Below are 16,649 nucleotides of genomic sequence, written 5' to 3'. Positions count from 1 at the left end.
TCAGTTCAATTAATGTTGGACCCAGCAGCTTTTAAATATAGACTCTTATTTGACTGCAAGCAGGATATGAGTAACTCACTGAAATCAAAGTTGGTAAGTCACATGCATAGCTTTGTGCTCTGCACAGATAACTTGTTTATTGTAAATGAGCTGTGAAAATGGTGGAGTCTGACCATTCCTGAGTCTCTCTGATGCCATGTGAACCTAACTGAAGTTTCTCCGTTGCCAACTCGTATTACAGAGCTCTTGCCCTAGAGTTCATTGAAATTTGAAAACTGAATCTGTTCTATTCATGCTCGTTTGTCATATTCAGCCATGAACAACAGAAACAGAACAGGCTTTTCTGCACAAGTGGAACCAAAAAGGCTGAGCGTGCTTTTGCCACAGCCCTTACAGAGGCACTTACCTCCTGCACTGCAATCCCGTAATTTGCCCTCACTTTCCCTATTCTGTTTTGAAGATCAGAGAAACCTTCAAGTGAGTTTTAACTTTATTCTCAAAATCAAAGTCAAACCTGGGAACAGGGGACGTATGGAATGGCTTTGGCTTAAGCGATGGTCAATTATGGCCACATCCATTTATTTTGTACCTTCTCTTCTGCCTTAAAACATTATTTAACCACTTTGAATGGTAAATCGGAATAGTTTATTTCCTAATTTGTGCTCTTCTACTTTTTATTCTGTCCTCAAGCAGCACTGAGATGAGTCCTGTGAGCCTTTATCTGTCTTCTCTAGAGAAGAACCAGGGACAGACAAATGTCCAAGAATAAACAGATAAACAGCAGCATACCTTGGACTTTCTGTAACCTTCAGCCCAATACAAGTAAATGAGTGCTCTCACAGAAGAGAGATTCCCTCATTTCACTGAATTGAAAACAGAAGCCTCCAATAATATAGGTGTTTAAAAAACAAAACCAAACAAAAAACCCTACGAGAATGCTTTATAGCTTGGTATTTATGTAAAACATTCTTGGCAAAGTTAAACGTAATACATTAGTACAAACCTGAATATTATTCACAATGATACAAGGAATTCCAACAATCAGATTTCATGAGCTGTACCAGGGGGATCATGTCCCCTTCTCTCGTTAGAGATGCCACTGTCACATTTTAGAACTGAAAAATAAGTCTCGATTCTTAGCTTGCTGGCTTTTCACATGAAGGCTGCCTTTGGCTCATGGTGAGACTGTAGATTGTGCTCCCATAGTGCCCAGAGCTACCCAGATTCAAACCTGTTCTTTCTCTCCCTTATTACAGGTATCCTAAAAGCAGCAGAGAAAAGAAGTAGTGGAAATACAGAAGGTGCAAAGGAATGTTACGCTCACTGCTGTCAATGATTAGAGGCAGCGTGCAGCCAGTGAACAGTCCTGTGTGGCTTGGCTGGAGAGCATGTCTAAGAAGGTAACCATAATGTAGTTGTAAGATAGCAGTGGTATGTCCGAGTTACATAGAGAATATATGGTTATTGCTGCCCCATCCTTATTTTTACTTTTATTAGCAAAAGGAGAAGTGGTAACACTTTGTTTAGGCAAAACAAACGCAGCAATGGCATGTCCAGCGAGGCCCCTAGGAAACAAAGCAGAGTAATGCAGAACACTAAAAAAATCCACTGACAGTCCAAATCATCAAGTATCCAAAATACTGTATACAGGAGAAGTTAAGACAACTCAATTCATATTGGAAATACGAGAACACTAAATTATGCTACATTAAAAACAATTCTTCAACCACAGCACAGTTCTAGTGTTGCATCCACATCTTGCAGTCTTGTATTACCCAATGCTGTCCAATGCCATCAACATACATGTTTCTGGAAACACGTGTTTCCAATTATTCTCTCTAAAGCCAAGAGAACGAGATTTGTTTTCTTCTTTTTTCTTTTACCATCTAGAGAAAAGTTGCAACTGACACTACAAAAGTGCTTTTGTATTGAGGCTTTTGCTTTCCCAACTCCAGAAGCAGTTGCCTTGGCTATGCAGTTTAAACCTGTAAAGTTGCCATAGCTGTCACACTGCGTTAATGCTTTAGGGAACTTGCAGAGGGGTAGCAAACATTGAAGTCACTCTGTCACCTTGTTGGAACTGAATCCAAAAAGCCATCCCTGGATATTTCTTGCAACAACAAAAACAAAGTGTTGGTCACTGGCAAGAACAGTAAGTTTTATATATAAAAAAAGTTGATAGCTCCTGCCATAAATTTACAAAAACTATCCCTGAGTGACTCTGTTCTGTGTCTGGTAAGACCTCTTGTGACAAGGAAATTGCTGAAGCTAGCTTAAGAGGAAGGAGATGCTGTTCCACCTGCAGTTTTTTATTACACTTTGCAGTAATACTGATATGCTCTGACAGTGCCGTACTATAGCAACATTTGAGCTCCTCTCTGTAGCTTAAAAAGTAAAAAAATAGCTACATTACTTAAAACACTGCTGGCATCACGTATTTACACTTTAAATAGAAATGTTACCTTTTCTGAAGTAATCAAAATATATCTTTGCAAAAAATTTAGAACGTGGGATTTTATAAAATAAATGGAGAAGGTAAAAAAGCCTGAAGATATCTCAGTACCTTTTATGGCAATCTCAGCCCACGAAAGTATTTGGCTTTATTTTTCCTGAAAGGGATGTCTTAGCACTAGGTTCTCTGCCCCCACTGTAAGCCTCTTTAAAAGACCAAAAGATGCAAGAGGCAAGCCTGCTTTGTGCAGTTAGAATGAGGGGTTACCTGCGTGCGGTGAGTTTTCTACAAAGCAGTGAACAGAAGCAATCCTTCTGGCCTGATGCTGCCCGTGTTTCATGTTAAATGAAGAACTCAGTAGGTTTACAGAAGGGCTGAGAAGGTTAGTTGCGTTGCTGAATCAGTATCTGTCACTGTAGGCTATTCAGATACCCCGTTCTGCATCTGAGCAGAGCCGAAAGCGCAAGACAATCACAAATGCGTAAAAGTCACCAGCCAGGCCCTGGGCAACAAGCTGCTGAGAGGAAGGCTTCCCCTTGCACGGATAAATCTGATTCTTTGAAGTCCACCTATTGCTGTATCAGCACCTTTTTTTGTCTACTAGTAATTTGTACTAGTAATGTCTACTACGCGTTTACCTAACGCTGTTCCCCTGGTTGGTTTGCACATTGTGGCTGAGTCCCTGCAGCACAAATAGAAGGCAATTCCACAAACTTCCACAGCCCAGGCTCTTGGGAAGGATTAAAACGCTTCCTTAGTCCAAGGACAGGTTTAGGTGATCCTGTTGGTATCTCCGGCGGCAGGGGAGACGCAAGTTGGGCAGTGAGGAGTTATTTTAAACTTTGGCAAAGACAAAAAGATATACAGATAGCTAGCTATCGAGTTCTTGTGTGTTCCAAACTCTTCCAAGCGCACTTAATTCATCTTTTGCTCTTGCTTTGAGTTCCTGGAGGAGGTATTTTCACACTTGCTTTTGCTGGTTTGCAGTATTCTTTTGGCGTCTTATATGACAAATGAAGACTTGTGTCTGAAGTCACCCTGCAACAAAACAGTTCTGGATGTATGAAGGATCTAGTGGCTTTCCAGGCACCTCTTTGTTCCTGCTGCCCTCAACTGCAACATGCCCGGGGAAGGTGGATCCCATCTCTATCCCTTCTAGCACTCTGTCTAGGTAGCAGCCCCTTCCAGCTGGTAAGGAGAGGAAGACTCCAGTCACACTGGCCAGGTGCTCCTTCTCCTCCTGTCCTCCTCGCTTACCAAGGCATGGCAGGGGACTGTCTCATTCCCTCTCCAGTATCTCTGCTAACAGAGAGAGCCTTTTTCTGATCTTAAGCTTAGTGATCTATTCAAATCCCAAAATGCAAATTCTCCTGTAAAATCATCACGGCCTGCCCACTTAATCCTATGAAACTCATCCTAAGGGGGTCAGGCCATAAGAAAACTGAGAGCAGAGCTGCATTTGATAGCTCTTGGCATCAGCCACTTGAGGCAACTTAAACTGTTCATCCTTTCTACGGAAATGACTCAGCCTTCACCCTTCTGTTTTCTCTCTGTTCTACATCCCTGCTTCTGAGCGGTGCCCACTCTAAGAAAGTCTGTAAGCCCTAAAACAGCTAGTAGTCCTGTGCCCACCCTCTTCCTCTCCTAAACAGAGAGATGTTAAATGCAAATCACTTGTTACCTCATCATCTGTGCGGATATAGTTAACGCCATCAGGTTTTGCTGGAGTCTTGTAGCTGAAATAAAGGAAAAGATCTCATTTCTGGGACAAGACGACTGCAGGATTTTGGAGGGGAGGTGCTGAGAAAGACGAAAATGAGGAAGAGCAGCCGAAGGAAAAGCAAGCAGAGAGAAACTCAGCTCATTGCTCAAATGATAGATCTGCGCTTATTCCATCATTCATCATGACTCTGATTTTTTTCTAAATTCCCCTTCAGCACAGGGTAACAAATTTGCTTTATGTGTCCACAAGACTAATGCTGCAAAGAGATTAACTGATTCTTTTCCGGGCTCTCCTGCTCTGGTCCCTGTGCACTACCTTTCTGCGTGCCTCTTGTATTGTTTCCTGTGGCAATTATAAAGTTCATTTTAAACCTTCGCTGCCAGATGCCTTCAGCATTTTCCTTAGTTATAAGGAAGCGCCACTTGTTTGCAATCCCACAGGAATTCAGAATTCATATATGACTGTCAAGTCCAGCGTATGCCAACCCTCGGCTGCATTTAAATTGGATATTTGGAGCTTTTTCTGAAAAACAACCAAACCAAAAAAAAAAAAAGACAGGACTTGTGCTGAACAGCACCACTTAACATGGAACAAATCTCTCTGATGAGAATCTTGGTTTCACATATATTATCTCTTCTACAGATTCTGTGAGGACATCAAGGCTTGTTTCTGATGCTAATGCTGTTGTTTTTAACATTTTAATGTGCATCCTAAAATGGTTGTTTTTAATCTTAAATTTAGGTTCTCACAGCCAGTGAGATTTCCTGCTGAGAGCCTACTCTTCTGCATATATTTTCTATGTATGTCCTGATGCTTTAAGCTAATTGTGCAGGGAGCTCTGTTCATTAAATTGTAGACCTTGTTACGCCAACAGCATATCACCTATTGGACAAACACCTGCAGGCATTTAATCGTGCTGGTCCCCCCTTCCCGTGCAAAGTATGAGGATATTAGAGCACAGCTCTCCCTCCTCTGTCTGCTCTTGGTAGCAGGCACAAGAAGAGCCATACCAAACTAGGAAGAAGTATGTCCAGGTCATTTTAGCCACCAATTTCTGTCGCCTTTCAGACTCCTTCATGCTAGCTGTGGGCGCAGGGACTTGGATATTCTTAATCCCCGCTTACCTTTCCCCACTCTCTTTGCTGTTTGCAAAGAAACCCCTTCTGTAGGCGCAGCAGATACCAAGAGTGATGAGCACCAAGACTGCCAGGACCACCAGGACTCCACCGATTATCCCACCAATATTGAGGTCATCTGGCAAAGAGAGAAGTCATCATCCAATATTTCTTTAAGGCAGTAGCAATATTCTAGCTTTACATACACTAAAATGACATCTCTCAAAATATTTTAAGCAAACCCCAGTAATTCCTAGGGAACTAGTGAGTCCCTGATTCCAAGACTAAAACTGTTCATGAATCTGAACAGTGTTTTAACGTTTCCCTGAATTTTTAGAATTTTTTTTCTTCTTGTGTTTGGGGCTATGAGAAAGCAGGAAAGACTTAATGCTGTAGGATGTCTCCCTTCTTTCCCTACGGTGATGCCAGTTTATTTATGGTGATATATTAATCAGCATTGATGAAAAGTATGTAGAGCCACTCACAGACTTCCATCTCCTGCTCCTCACACTTGGCGAAGCCAGCATCGTTTGTTGCTATGCAGGAGTATCGGCCTGTGTCGCCTTTGTGCACGGCATGGAAAACCTGGCAGGAGAAAAGGGGGGGAGCAGGACGTGGGAGACAGAAGGTACCGTGAGGTTATACACATGTATAAGCAACTCTGCATTGCCCAGGCCTGACAGTGGGCTGTGAGACATCTCCCTTCCCTCCTTCTAAAAAGGCAAGTGGTATCAGCAGTGATCAAAACCAAACAGCCAGGGTAATATCTTCTTCCATCATTAATCTTCCCTTTCCCAGGTCACCCAGATCCTAGAACACATGACCTTCTTCAAATTACACCTTCCTTGAAAGCCATGAAATGCCTTTTTTCTTTTACAAGTGACCTTAAAAATAACCTGTCCAGCGAAACAAGTCTTGATTATGTCTGTAAGGGCATTACCAGAGTGCCTGTAGTGGGGTTCAAGGTGTAGGAGGAGTTCTGGAATTTGGCATTTGATTTGGTGTCTGGTGACAAAGGTTCACTGTTGCGGTACCAGCTGTAAGTGGACTTTGGGTAACCTTCATTCTCGTGGCAGTGAAGAGAGGCCGTCTTGCCAACAGGTACAGCTTTAGGCACAGTGCACCTAGGAGTCATAGGTTTCACTGTGGGAAAGACACAAACCATGTGAATGGCATTGCTAAGTAGAACTAAATCATTTCCTGCATACTCTCTAAGATGGTTGTGCTACAAAGGTATCAAAACGCTCTGCTATTTCCAGCTGGTTTTAAACACCAGCTTCCAGAGTCTGTTGAGTGCCACTGTTTCAACTCTGGAGAGACTCACAGCCCCTTCTGCTAGCTAGCGGTCCTCGGAGAGGTATCTGGGTTTAAAGTCATACCTTGGACTGTGAGCTGGATATTAATCTCATCTATGGTTTTAGTATCAGACGGTGCTGCCACTTCGCAGCGGTACGTGGCAGTGTCCATCCGGGTGGTGTTTTTAATCACCAGGGATGTCCGGCTCAGAATTTCTGCACGAGTCACAAAGTCTCCTGATACAGAGGAAAGAGAGAGAAAAAAATTAAGGGTAGTCACACAGACTAATTTTAGGTGTCTGAATTAAGTGGTTGATCTTGGACTCTTTCTGGAGTCAGGAGAACCCCCTAAAAGGAACTTGATGCTTGAAAATTAAGAGCCTTCCTTTCGCCAGTGACCACAAAGGAAACCAACGCTGCGAACAATGCAAGAGGATGAACTGGAAAGCACCACCCCACATCTCAAAAACTGTGGCAAAATTGGACTTCCAAGACAGCCTCAGGTCTTGTCTCCTTTGGAAGATTCATCTGGATGTGGCTGTTGGTCCCATCTAAAGTGTTGGAGCAATCCCAGATGGAGTCAAGCCCTACTGGCAGTCCTGTGGTTGAGATTCACCGTCCAGCCAGAGTCTGCTTCTAATCACATGCTCCCAGGATGCAATAAATCACTGACAGCTCAAGACAGAGATCCCTTCTGAAACGCAGGTGGAGCCCTCAGACATCATACGGAAAGACAGGAGGGGTCAGTGTCTGGTCCTGAGAGCTCAGACACCCAGTGACCATGCAAGGACCACCGGGTGCTGGAGAAGGGAAGCTGCAGCATTTGCTTTCTTACCCAAGAAGTATCTCCTACATAGGATCTCACTCCAGCTCTTTGTGGCTCCCTACTGTGAACTGTCAATAATGAGGGCAGAGAGCAAAGAACATCCTGCTCTCTCTCCATCTTGCCCTTTGACTGCTGAACTCTACTTCCAGAAGAAAGCAGCAAGACAGCCAGAGGTCCTGCCTTTTACAGACTTGATTGTTCTCAGTTGTGTTGTTTCTGAGGCTGTTTGGGAAGTCTAAGAACAATGAATCTTCATACCCTGCATTTTATTGTCAAAAAATACGTAAGAGGTTTCGCCATCTCGGATCTTCTTCCACTCGATTCTAGGATCTGGTGTTACGGTGGATTTAATGATGCAGGACAGCTCAACACCTAGCAGGAGAAATAAAGGAAACACAGATTAATAGGAAGCAGCTGTATTTTTGCTCTGCTTTAAGCAGTCTTGCACAGTGTTTTATTAGGAGATGCTGCCCACAAAGCAAAGCCTTCTCTTTCATCTGCCTCACAAACAGAAACACTGCTGGGTTCCAGGAGCTATTGGGGAAGATGGATTTTGGCCAGCAAAAATAATAGCTGAACAGATATCAACTAGGGAGAGAAATGAACACACTGTTCTCTACAGGCTCTAACTTACAGCAAACAAGACCTTATGACAGGGTGAGTCCACAGCACTGTCTTGCTGCTAATCAGAGCCCACAACATGAGTCAGGGATGCAGAATCTCCCTGGGTGGTGTCTGGTGATGTACTGAGGACCACAACGCCTGGGGATAAATTCAGCAAACCCACTCCCCTTTGAAGCAGGCATCGTCATCTCCACCTCCTCTACAGAAGGAGGCATCGCAGCAGGGCTGAGAGGTGGCTTACCCAGTATCGCATTGCACGTCTGTAGTAGGGCCAAGATAAAATATAAATTTCCCAACTCCCTTTTCAGTATATTAATTGCAAGGCAACTGCCTTTCCTCTTTTTGGGATCCAGTTCAAAAAAGCACTCAGGCAGACACTTTGCAATGCCAGCGGCTTGCAGGGGACTTCAATAAAGCATTTCGATCGAGTGCTTTGCTAAACAGGGAGAGATACAGACATATTCTGAAGCGCTTTTCTGAATCTCAGGCTCTCCCGAGTCCTGCCTCCCCCAAGAAAGCAGATACCATGAGAACAAGCAAATTTTTTCTCAGTTGTTTGGCCTGATGCAAATCCCCAGGCAGTGCAGCCATCGCGCTGGGCAGCCAGCGGCCCCCGCCGCACTCACTCTGGAATTCCTGCACCACGGGCTTGGTGTTGCTGGATGTCAGTTCCACAGCCAAGAGTCTGCAGCCTGGAAAAACAAACAGAAGGTAATAAGAAATAGCAGAGCTCCTAAGTCACCCGGCTAGAAACACACTGCCTGCTGAGAAATCTTCTCAGCCAGCTCCAAGGACTAACTTCCCTAGATAAAACCTATTCCTGGCTACTCACGGCCAGTCCAGCAGGCCGAAGTTTATTTAGGAGTTGTAGTGTAAATACAGGAAAATATAATTGTTAGAAGTAGCAATTAAAAAGGAGGATTAAGATAATGGCACAAAACCAGTGCCAGCACAAGCCATTTTCTTGTGCCTTATGTTTATTCATCTGGTAAAGGAACTCTGACAATACAAGCGTGAATGTCTTTATTTTGCAGATTAATCTGATGCTCAGGAAAAGGCAGGAAGCAGACCAGCCTCAAGAGTTCCGGTCAGCCCCTGGAAGATGAAACGCGCCAGGCCCCTCACATATGCTGATCACATCTTCAAGTATTTTAAAACTCAGCATGGTTTTAAAGGATCTGCCTTCCGTGTCTTTTCTGCTGTGCATTTCACCGGCGCAGGTACCAACATTCACGCACCACTGGATAACCCACGCTCACCAACAACTCTCCCCAGGGAGAAGGAAATGACCAGGCAGCCAGGCAGCAGAGGCAAGCCATGCCCTCAGCATAGAGGGTATTGTGGAATCGGGTGTTCTGGTTCCTGCAAAGCCCCATCACCTCTCAGTCAGACTACGGTATTCTGCAAAACACAGGCTGCTCCAAAGCCCTGTCTTACAGGAGGAGGATACACACTATCATCAGTGCCAGATAATCAGCTACCCGGGTACGCCATGGCCCCATGTGCAGCTTTGCTGTTACAAACCCAATCACAAGTTTGTTGCAGTCTAGGGGAGGATGCCCACTGACTTCAATTCAATCAAACAGCAAGTAAAGATGATGGAAACCAGTGCCTCACAGACATGAGAACTGATGTATCTAAAGGTTAAGACTGTCTTACTCGGAATAAAAAAGTCATAACAAACCTGAATAGAAAGCAGAAAAGGCAGCTGAAGGGAGATGTGGAGAGAGAAAGGATCTTCAGCACCATGACAGGCAGCTGGAAATTCCTGTGTGCTGGCCTTCGGGGTGGAAAGCCTTTGAACAGAGAGAATCTCTGACCACGCAGGGGCAAAATTCCTCTGGTGGAGTGGATCAGACGGCGTAACAGAGCAAGGCAGCAGTCTGAGAAACACCCCAGAGCTGCGAAAGCCCTCCCACTGAAAGCTCAAGGGCCTTGAACACCTCAACTCCTTTCAGCATTTTTGGAACGTTCCCTGCCGATCCTTATCCCTCATTGTTCACTAAATGCTGGTGCTCTCCTCGGTGCCTTGGCTCTCGGTGCTTATACCCCAAAGACCGCTGGGGAGAGCTGAAGTTTGGCACGGTTTAGAAGCTGCCTTTGTGTACAAAATAATTGTTACTCACATAAAGGCCACCGGCTGATGCAAACTAATAGTTGGCCCAGCCAAAAACCCTCTTAGCAGGACCTTTCCACCCTTCCCCCTGCCGCACTTGAGACATTCATGCAGCATTTGGGAGAAGTCCAATATTGAACTAAGACGACAGTGCTCTGGACTGTAGCTATTTGGGAGAAGTCTTGTGTAGCAGCACTGAGATGAGTAACAGGGCAGTGCACTCAAGAAACCATCTTGGGAAAATCCTTTTGAAATCTCTGGACACGTTTTCAACAGTAGTGTAGGGCACTCTCATACAAACGAGGCATTTGATTGCTTCTGCTGTGCAATTCCTGCTTCTGGAACCAAGAGAGCTTTTCTTGAGGGCCCAGGCCTAAGCACCCAGCTTAACTGTAGAGATCCTGATTGGCTTCTTGCTTGGGACAGGTGGCTCTGATAATGCGTTTGGCTCAGTTTTTAAAAGGGGGGAAGGTGGAGGCTCTGCCTTCCTTAGAGGCAGCACCCTCCTTCATGAGGGAACTGCATTACAAAGACATTTCTACACAAAAATAGCTTTCTCCTAAGACCTGAAGAAGCAGATGACCACAGAGAGTTGCTCTGCACCTGAAGAGCCGCAGAAGACAGCTTGCACAGCGTCTATCCGGTCTGTACTATCCTATAAATCTTCCTTTTGGCAATGCTAGAGAAAGATGGGGAGGGAGAGGGTTCCTCATTCCTTAAAGGGAACTTGATGCACTGGTTTGCTTTTTGTTACACATTCCTGTTTACACGAGATCTTTTTTTCAGAAAAATTGTGTCCCATCAAGTAGATAGGATGGTAACAGTCCTACTGAGGTACATCAACTGTAGCTACATTGTAAGTGCAGTTGAAGGTGGAGATAGTAATATCACAGTGTTGTGTTACTCCGAAGGAGTTATGACTCTACAAGTGTTCACTCCAAGACAGTGGGAGTCCGTCAGACTCCGGCCCCATCTCGTTTCTTGGAAATTGTTCACAGCAGGCTTTTTCCCACCCACTAAACACAAGAGATTTAGGTCTATCCCTCAGGCACAAAGCAGGATGACAACAGATTTTAGACAGAAGCTGAGTCCTTGGAGACTCTGTGAGAGGCTCTGATATTATTACGTGTACTGACTGTGGGTAGAGGCCAATGTGGCTGCTTAAATCACTGCTAAGACAGATTTATTCTGTGTGTAGCAGAAGAATACTGCAAGTAGCATGTTCTAAATTACAAGAAGGCTACAGCTATGCTGGGAGCAAAACAAAACAAAAACCCCAAGGGACCGTGCAGATTGCAGAGCAGGAGCAGAACACCTTTCCAGCCCTTCTTAGCTTTACTTTGGGGTATCCCTTGTTCACCAGTCTCTCTGGGGCTGGAGGAATCTGCACCAAGCCAGTGCTTCCCAGCTGTGAGCAGTTTCTTCTTCAAGGAGCCAGGGCATCTGTGCTATGTCACATTTCCCTGCTGTTGGCAAGGGTTGGCTCTTTGGTGACCGCACTTATAGGTTGCTTTGTTTTTGCGTGTTAAATCATCATTAGTGGTGACTGCCACCTTGTAAAAAGAGTATTCCAAAGATGTTCCTTTAGGCCTCTTTCAGCCCAGTGCAAATAAGCAGCAAAGGTTTTGTGTTATGTAAATCTCACTTCAAAGGCCTCAGCACCCAGGATCTGGAGAACAGCCTGGCAGAGCCATGCATTCCTCTCCAGAGCAGCAGGCATGCCACAACAGACGCACCTACCAGGTCTGTATGTGCTGCATCTCCAAATACCTGCCAGGTCTGTATGTGCTACAGACTCAGCCAGACATATGGTTGAATCCCAAATGCCATCATTCTCCAAAATAGAATCCAGGACAAGGCAGGAGAGTCTATAGCATATTCTTATGGCAGTTCTTTCAGCTAAAGAGATCCAGCCCATGCTTGTTACTGTGACTCATGTTATCTGAATCATTTTAAAATGCTATGCTGAAACTATAGTTTCAGAAAAAAAACCTAGCAGCTTTATAGACAACTATATTGTGTTAAATTGCCTCTCTCTGTACTGTGTTTAAAGTAAAGCCTGACCTTCCATCTCCTTCCATCCCAATCTCTTCTCTGTTTAAAAACTCTAGGAAGAAATTTGAAGAGGAGGGGATGTATTCCTAAAGTATTAGAAGCAAGGTAAAAAGGATGACCAGGAAATGGTTCAAATAAGTTGCTGCCAACAGTTGCTGCAGTGTTGTTCAATGCTTCTTTCCGATATTGCAGTTACCTGATACAGTAATTTTAGTTAATGCGCTCTCAGACACGAGCAGTACAAAAACATGCAGCTGTGTTTAAACACCTGCCCACTAAAGCAACAAAAATATGCCTTGCTTGAGGTGTCCATCATCTCTAAGCCGCTGCTTGATTTGCAATTCAAAACGCATCTAAGCCACATGGGAATGCTGCTATAAACCACATGCCTTGTTAAGCGTCTTCGTGTTCTGCTTACTCCGTGTTGCAAGACTGCTACTGAGTGAGAGAGATATTGTTAGGTGTTAGAAACACGTTAGCTGGGCCCTCTGCGTGTCAGCACGTCTATGGGTGCCAGTTTGGAGATGCCCCGTAAAGCATCCATCCTCAATAGTGTGAGCTGCAGCGAAAGAACTGGTGACAAGGACAGCAGCGCAGAGATGATCAGAGCAGCAGGCAGGAGACCAGCGTTGTTAAGGGCAGCCCAGCTGACCCCAGGACTGTCCCTGCCTTAGCAGCGTTGTGTGCCTGCGGCAGGGAGGAAGCTAACTGTTAAATGTGTGAGAAACCTCCCGAGGAAAAGCAGAGGAAGCCGCACAGTGCTGGACTGGGTAAGACAAGGAAGAGAGAGGCCACGTTTCTGCCCTCAGCTTATTTTGAGGAAATCACCATAAGCCCTAACTTTGAGAAACATCCGACCATCTGCACCTCGAAATATCCATCCTTTTGTCTCCCAGTGCATCAGGCTCTTTATCCTCAGTGCATCTCATTGCAATTGCACAATGCAACCTGTGCCAGCGCAGACAGGTGGTGTAGGATAGGCACCATGGCATGGCATAGGAAAGAGAGACCAAAAAATGCCTAATCCGCTCTGGTAAGATTTCAGGGGGTTTTTTTGTCCAGCTGTCCCTTGGCTGGGGTTTTCAGAATACCTTAAGGGACTTAAATGTACTTGTGATATATAAAGACTGGATTTCTAAAGGGTGCATAAATGTGTGGGCAGGAAATGAATGGCATACCCCATTCTTACTGGATTTCAGTGGGAATTAGGAATCCTACTGATCCTCATTTACATTTTTACGTGTCTCACTACCTTTCTAAGTGACAGTTCATATAGGTCTGTTTGAAAAACCCAGCCTATCCCATTAGATGCAGTCAGTAGGATTTGGCTTTGTAGTCCTCAGTCTTAACTTTCAGCCCTTGCCTCCACCCCAAGGAACTGGCTGTATGTTTGCTCTGGCATCCAAGTTACAGGTCAAAAGCCCCTTCAAGCTGATGGAAGGGAGCAGGCAGGTGGACCATGCAGGTCAAGTGACCAGAGCGAGCTGTGTGCCTTTCTTTTTTTCCAATTTTCCATGGCATCTCCCCAAGATCAGCAAGCCAAGCCCGACTCATGGGTGGGCTGCCCTGCTAGAGAACAATGTAGATGTGCAGCAAGAGATTAGCGAACAAAAGCTTAGGAGTGCCTCCGTTCAAATTAAGTAACAGATGGACCTGGTCTGTGTGGGAGCTGATAACGGTTATAAAAAGGCCATCACCAGACTGTGGCCAGCCCACCCTGGAAAAAACCCACTCAGTTGTAAATCTTCTGTGCTGTTACAGCTGCTGGTGCTAGTAAGGCTTTATTTTTACCAGTTATCATAAAACAGCATGACTTATTTTAGATGCCTGGCTTGTACTGCTCAGTTAAAAGGGTGCCAGCTCTCTGATAGACACCTACAAGCAGAGGAGATGTGCCCGCCGGGGCAGGGAACATGAAGCATAATTAACCTAGAGAAGGCAGATGCAACATTACAGAGCAGTGTTTGGCATTCCACATGGTTCTGGCTTTTGCTTTTCTCCTCTCTTAGGTAGCTACCTGATGGCACTCGTTTCTTCTGAAACGCTGATAGTAAGGGAGTCTCTGGTGGTCTCAGCAGGACCAGGACCCCTCAGGACAAAGTTGTGTGGCAGACCATTGAGTATTTGAGTTCATCTGAAGAGGTAAGAATTTTGGATTCTGCTCTTAATTCACTCTCTTCCTGCTCACCACTGGAGAAGGCAAGGAGGTGCCTGTCTGTGAATAGGGGACGTACAGTTCTGGAACGAAAGCTTAACCTGCTTAAATCTCCTGATTTAAACTGGGACCTTAAAGACCTGACTGTATTCGCTGCAGAGAAGGCCCATTAGCATCCAGACCATGCACACAGTCTTTTTTCCTTCTTCCCCCTCCCCCTTTTGGACAGGATTTACTGTTCTACCTCCTAATCAGACAGCAAGGCCATTGGTATACACACAGCCCACGCACCCACACTCAGTAGTGAAACACGTTGCTCTCAAGGAGGTACAAAGCACTCTTAAGACAAAAGCCTCTCTGCAGAGCAGCCTCCTTCTGCAGACAAACGTTCCTCCTCTCTCCCATGCAGGGAGGGAAGCGTAGGTGTTGCCTGGTGAAGACTGCACAGTGCATTCTGATGACTTCCCAAAATTTGGTTTCGTCATGTCGGGATGCAGCTGCAGACACACTGCCTCAAATATCCATCAGACCAGGGCTTCTGGAGGTAAGAATTTCACAATCTTTGGTTGCTGTTTTGCTCATGGCATTGCAGCGTGTTCAGAGATGAGATAGGAAGGCCCCGCATATCTGCGCCTTCACAAAAATGAGACAGCCTGTTCTCAGGATCAGATTTGCACGCCACCCCCTTTGCAAATCCTTAGCCCCATGCTAGGAGGAGGCATCATGAGCCATGCTCCAGAGCTGTCTGAACAGGAGGAGTTCAAGCTTACTCACGGTCTTAGCATAAGTCTGAGCTCTTGGCTGGACATGTTGGGCTTGGACCTAGTCCACCAGCAGCTTCTCCTGCTCTGCTCTCCCTAAGGGAGCACAGATGCCTTAGGAGAGAGGCAGAGCTGAGACGATGGCTGGCAACCTGGGGAGAAAGCTCCCAGGCTGAAGGGCCTAGCACACTTAGCCCATTTTATTGTGACAGCTTTTCACCTGTCAGAACAGACATGTCTCGAGAGACCACGAGCCAGCTCCACAAAGGTACCTAAATGCTGTTGACATCAAGGGGAAGATGGGCATTTAATACTTTGCAGACGTGGCTGTACGTGCCTTGCCCAACATCTTAATCTGTGCATGATCTGGTCCCAGCTCTCCTGTTTTCCCAAGCTCGTACACTGGTTCTGGCTCTTCTCCTGGGAAGGACTGAATGTACGTGCAAGATGGGAAGGAAGCAATACTTGGGTGGATGACTAATACCTAATACTTAAGAGATTAAGATGGAAGCAGCAAGGGCTGGAGTTTCCAGCGTGACAGATTGCATCTCTTTCTGTAATATATTTCAGGCTATCTTCAGCTCAAAGGAAAGATGGAAAGAGTTAGAATTTGCCCCTCAAAATCTGGGATGAAGGGTAATGGAGAGGGGACGGAAAGGAAACAGGAATAGGAAAGCTGTGCACAGAAAAGGCTGTTAATACCAGCCCTGGCATTCCTGAATTGCAGGGGGGCAGGTGGCCTTGCTGTGTGGCTCTGAGGGAAGGCCATTAGGCAGGAGAGCTTCTAATTACATCTGCACCAAGTCTTTGGCAAAAGCCAGAAGAGAAATAAGGCAACAAGGAAACAATTACAGATCACTTGGCTAGGAACGTATCACAACAGCCCCATTGTACTGAGCGCTGTTCTTGCCATTTTCATTAGCAAATGGACAGTGTAATTACATCTTCAAACTGGTCTGGCTCACGGCCAATATGGCCCATGAAAATTAGTGCATTCACAGAAAATGGGACGTGAGGGGATCTCAGGAGGTCAGCTCATCCCCACCTCTGCTTTAGGGCACGGAAACCCAAGGGATACAACTGGCTGCGCCCCTGGATGTCTGCTGAGGTCCTCATGTGCAGTGTTTCCCCATGATCATTTTCACCTGCTAAAGTGCTGGACATCTATCAGTTAAGCCTCAGGCCCTTCGAATTCAGTGTCCCCTGCAATTCAGTAAGGATGTAGAGCTCCAGTTCACTGGAGGAAAAAAACTGAGGAATGGGAAGTCACAGGGAGAATAAGGAAGACACCATCTCAGCTGGCATTCTGTGATCTGTTCACCGGATGAGAGTGCCTTACAACAGCAAAAGCCAAGGCCAGGATCAAAAATGGTGAGCACTGAAGAGCAGTGGGATATTTGCACAGGGCAGACTTGAAACCAACCCTTCCTGCCTATTCCCACTTGCCTTCCATTGTTTTCCCAGCCAGCCCCAAGAATTGCCATGCAGGCACATCCTACGTTATTTCTCACTTCAGCAAGTCCCCTT

At 45.5% G+C, this 16,649-nt stretch overlaps 1 protein-coding gene across 1 annotated transcript in view; it reads right to left on the bottom strand.

The window, feature by feature from the left end:
* Window positions 1-977: 977 nt before the first annotated feature.
* JAM3 (junctional adhesion molecule 3) overlaps window positions 978-16,649 on the bottom strand; it is a 30,673-nt gene continuing 15,001 nt past the window's right edge. Inside the window, exons 2-9 of the mRNA XM_068418328.1 lie at window positions 8,662-8,727; window positions 7,670-7,783; window positions 6,670-6,822; window positions 6,231-6,433; window positions 5,776-5,875; window positions 5,300-5,429; window positions 4,134-4,188; window positions 978-3,490 (exon numbers count right to left, since the gene is read on the bottom strand). Coding sequence (XP_068274429.1) covers window positions 3,455-3,490; window positions 4,134-4,188; window positions 5,300-5,429; window positions 5,776-5,875; window positions 6,231-6,433; window positions 6,670-6,822; window positions 7,670-7,783; window positions 8,662-8,727 — 857 coding nt within the window. The 3' untranslated portion in view covers window positions 978-3,454. The remainder of the gene's footprint in view (window positions 3,491-4,133; window positions 4,189-5,299; window positions 5,430-5,775; window positions 5,876-6,230; window positions 6,434-6,669; window positions 6,823-7,669; window positions 7,784-8,661; window positions 8,728-16,649) is intronic.

The sequence above is a fragment of the Nyctibius grandis genome, chromosome 25, assembly GCF_013368605.1.
Source record: "Nyctibius grandis isolate bNycGra1 chromosome 25, bNycGra1.pri, whole genome shotgun sequence".
NCBI lineage: Eukaryota > Metazoa > Chordata > Aves > Nyctibiiformes > Nyctibiidae > Nyctibius > Nyctibius grandis.
Note: the sequence above shows the minus strand (reverse complement) of the source record. Positions and strands in the feature narration are given on the sequence as shown.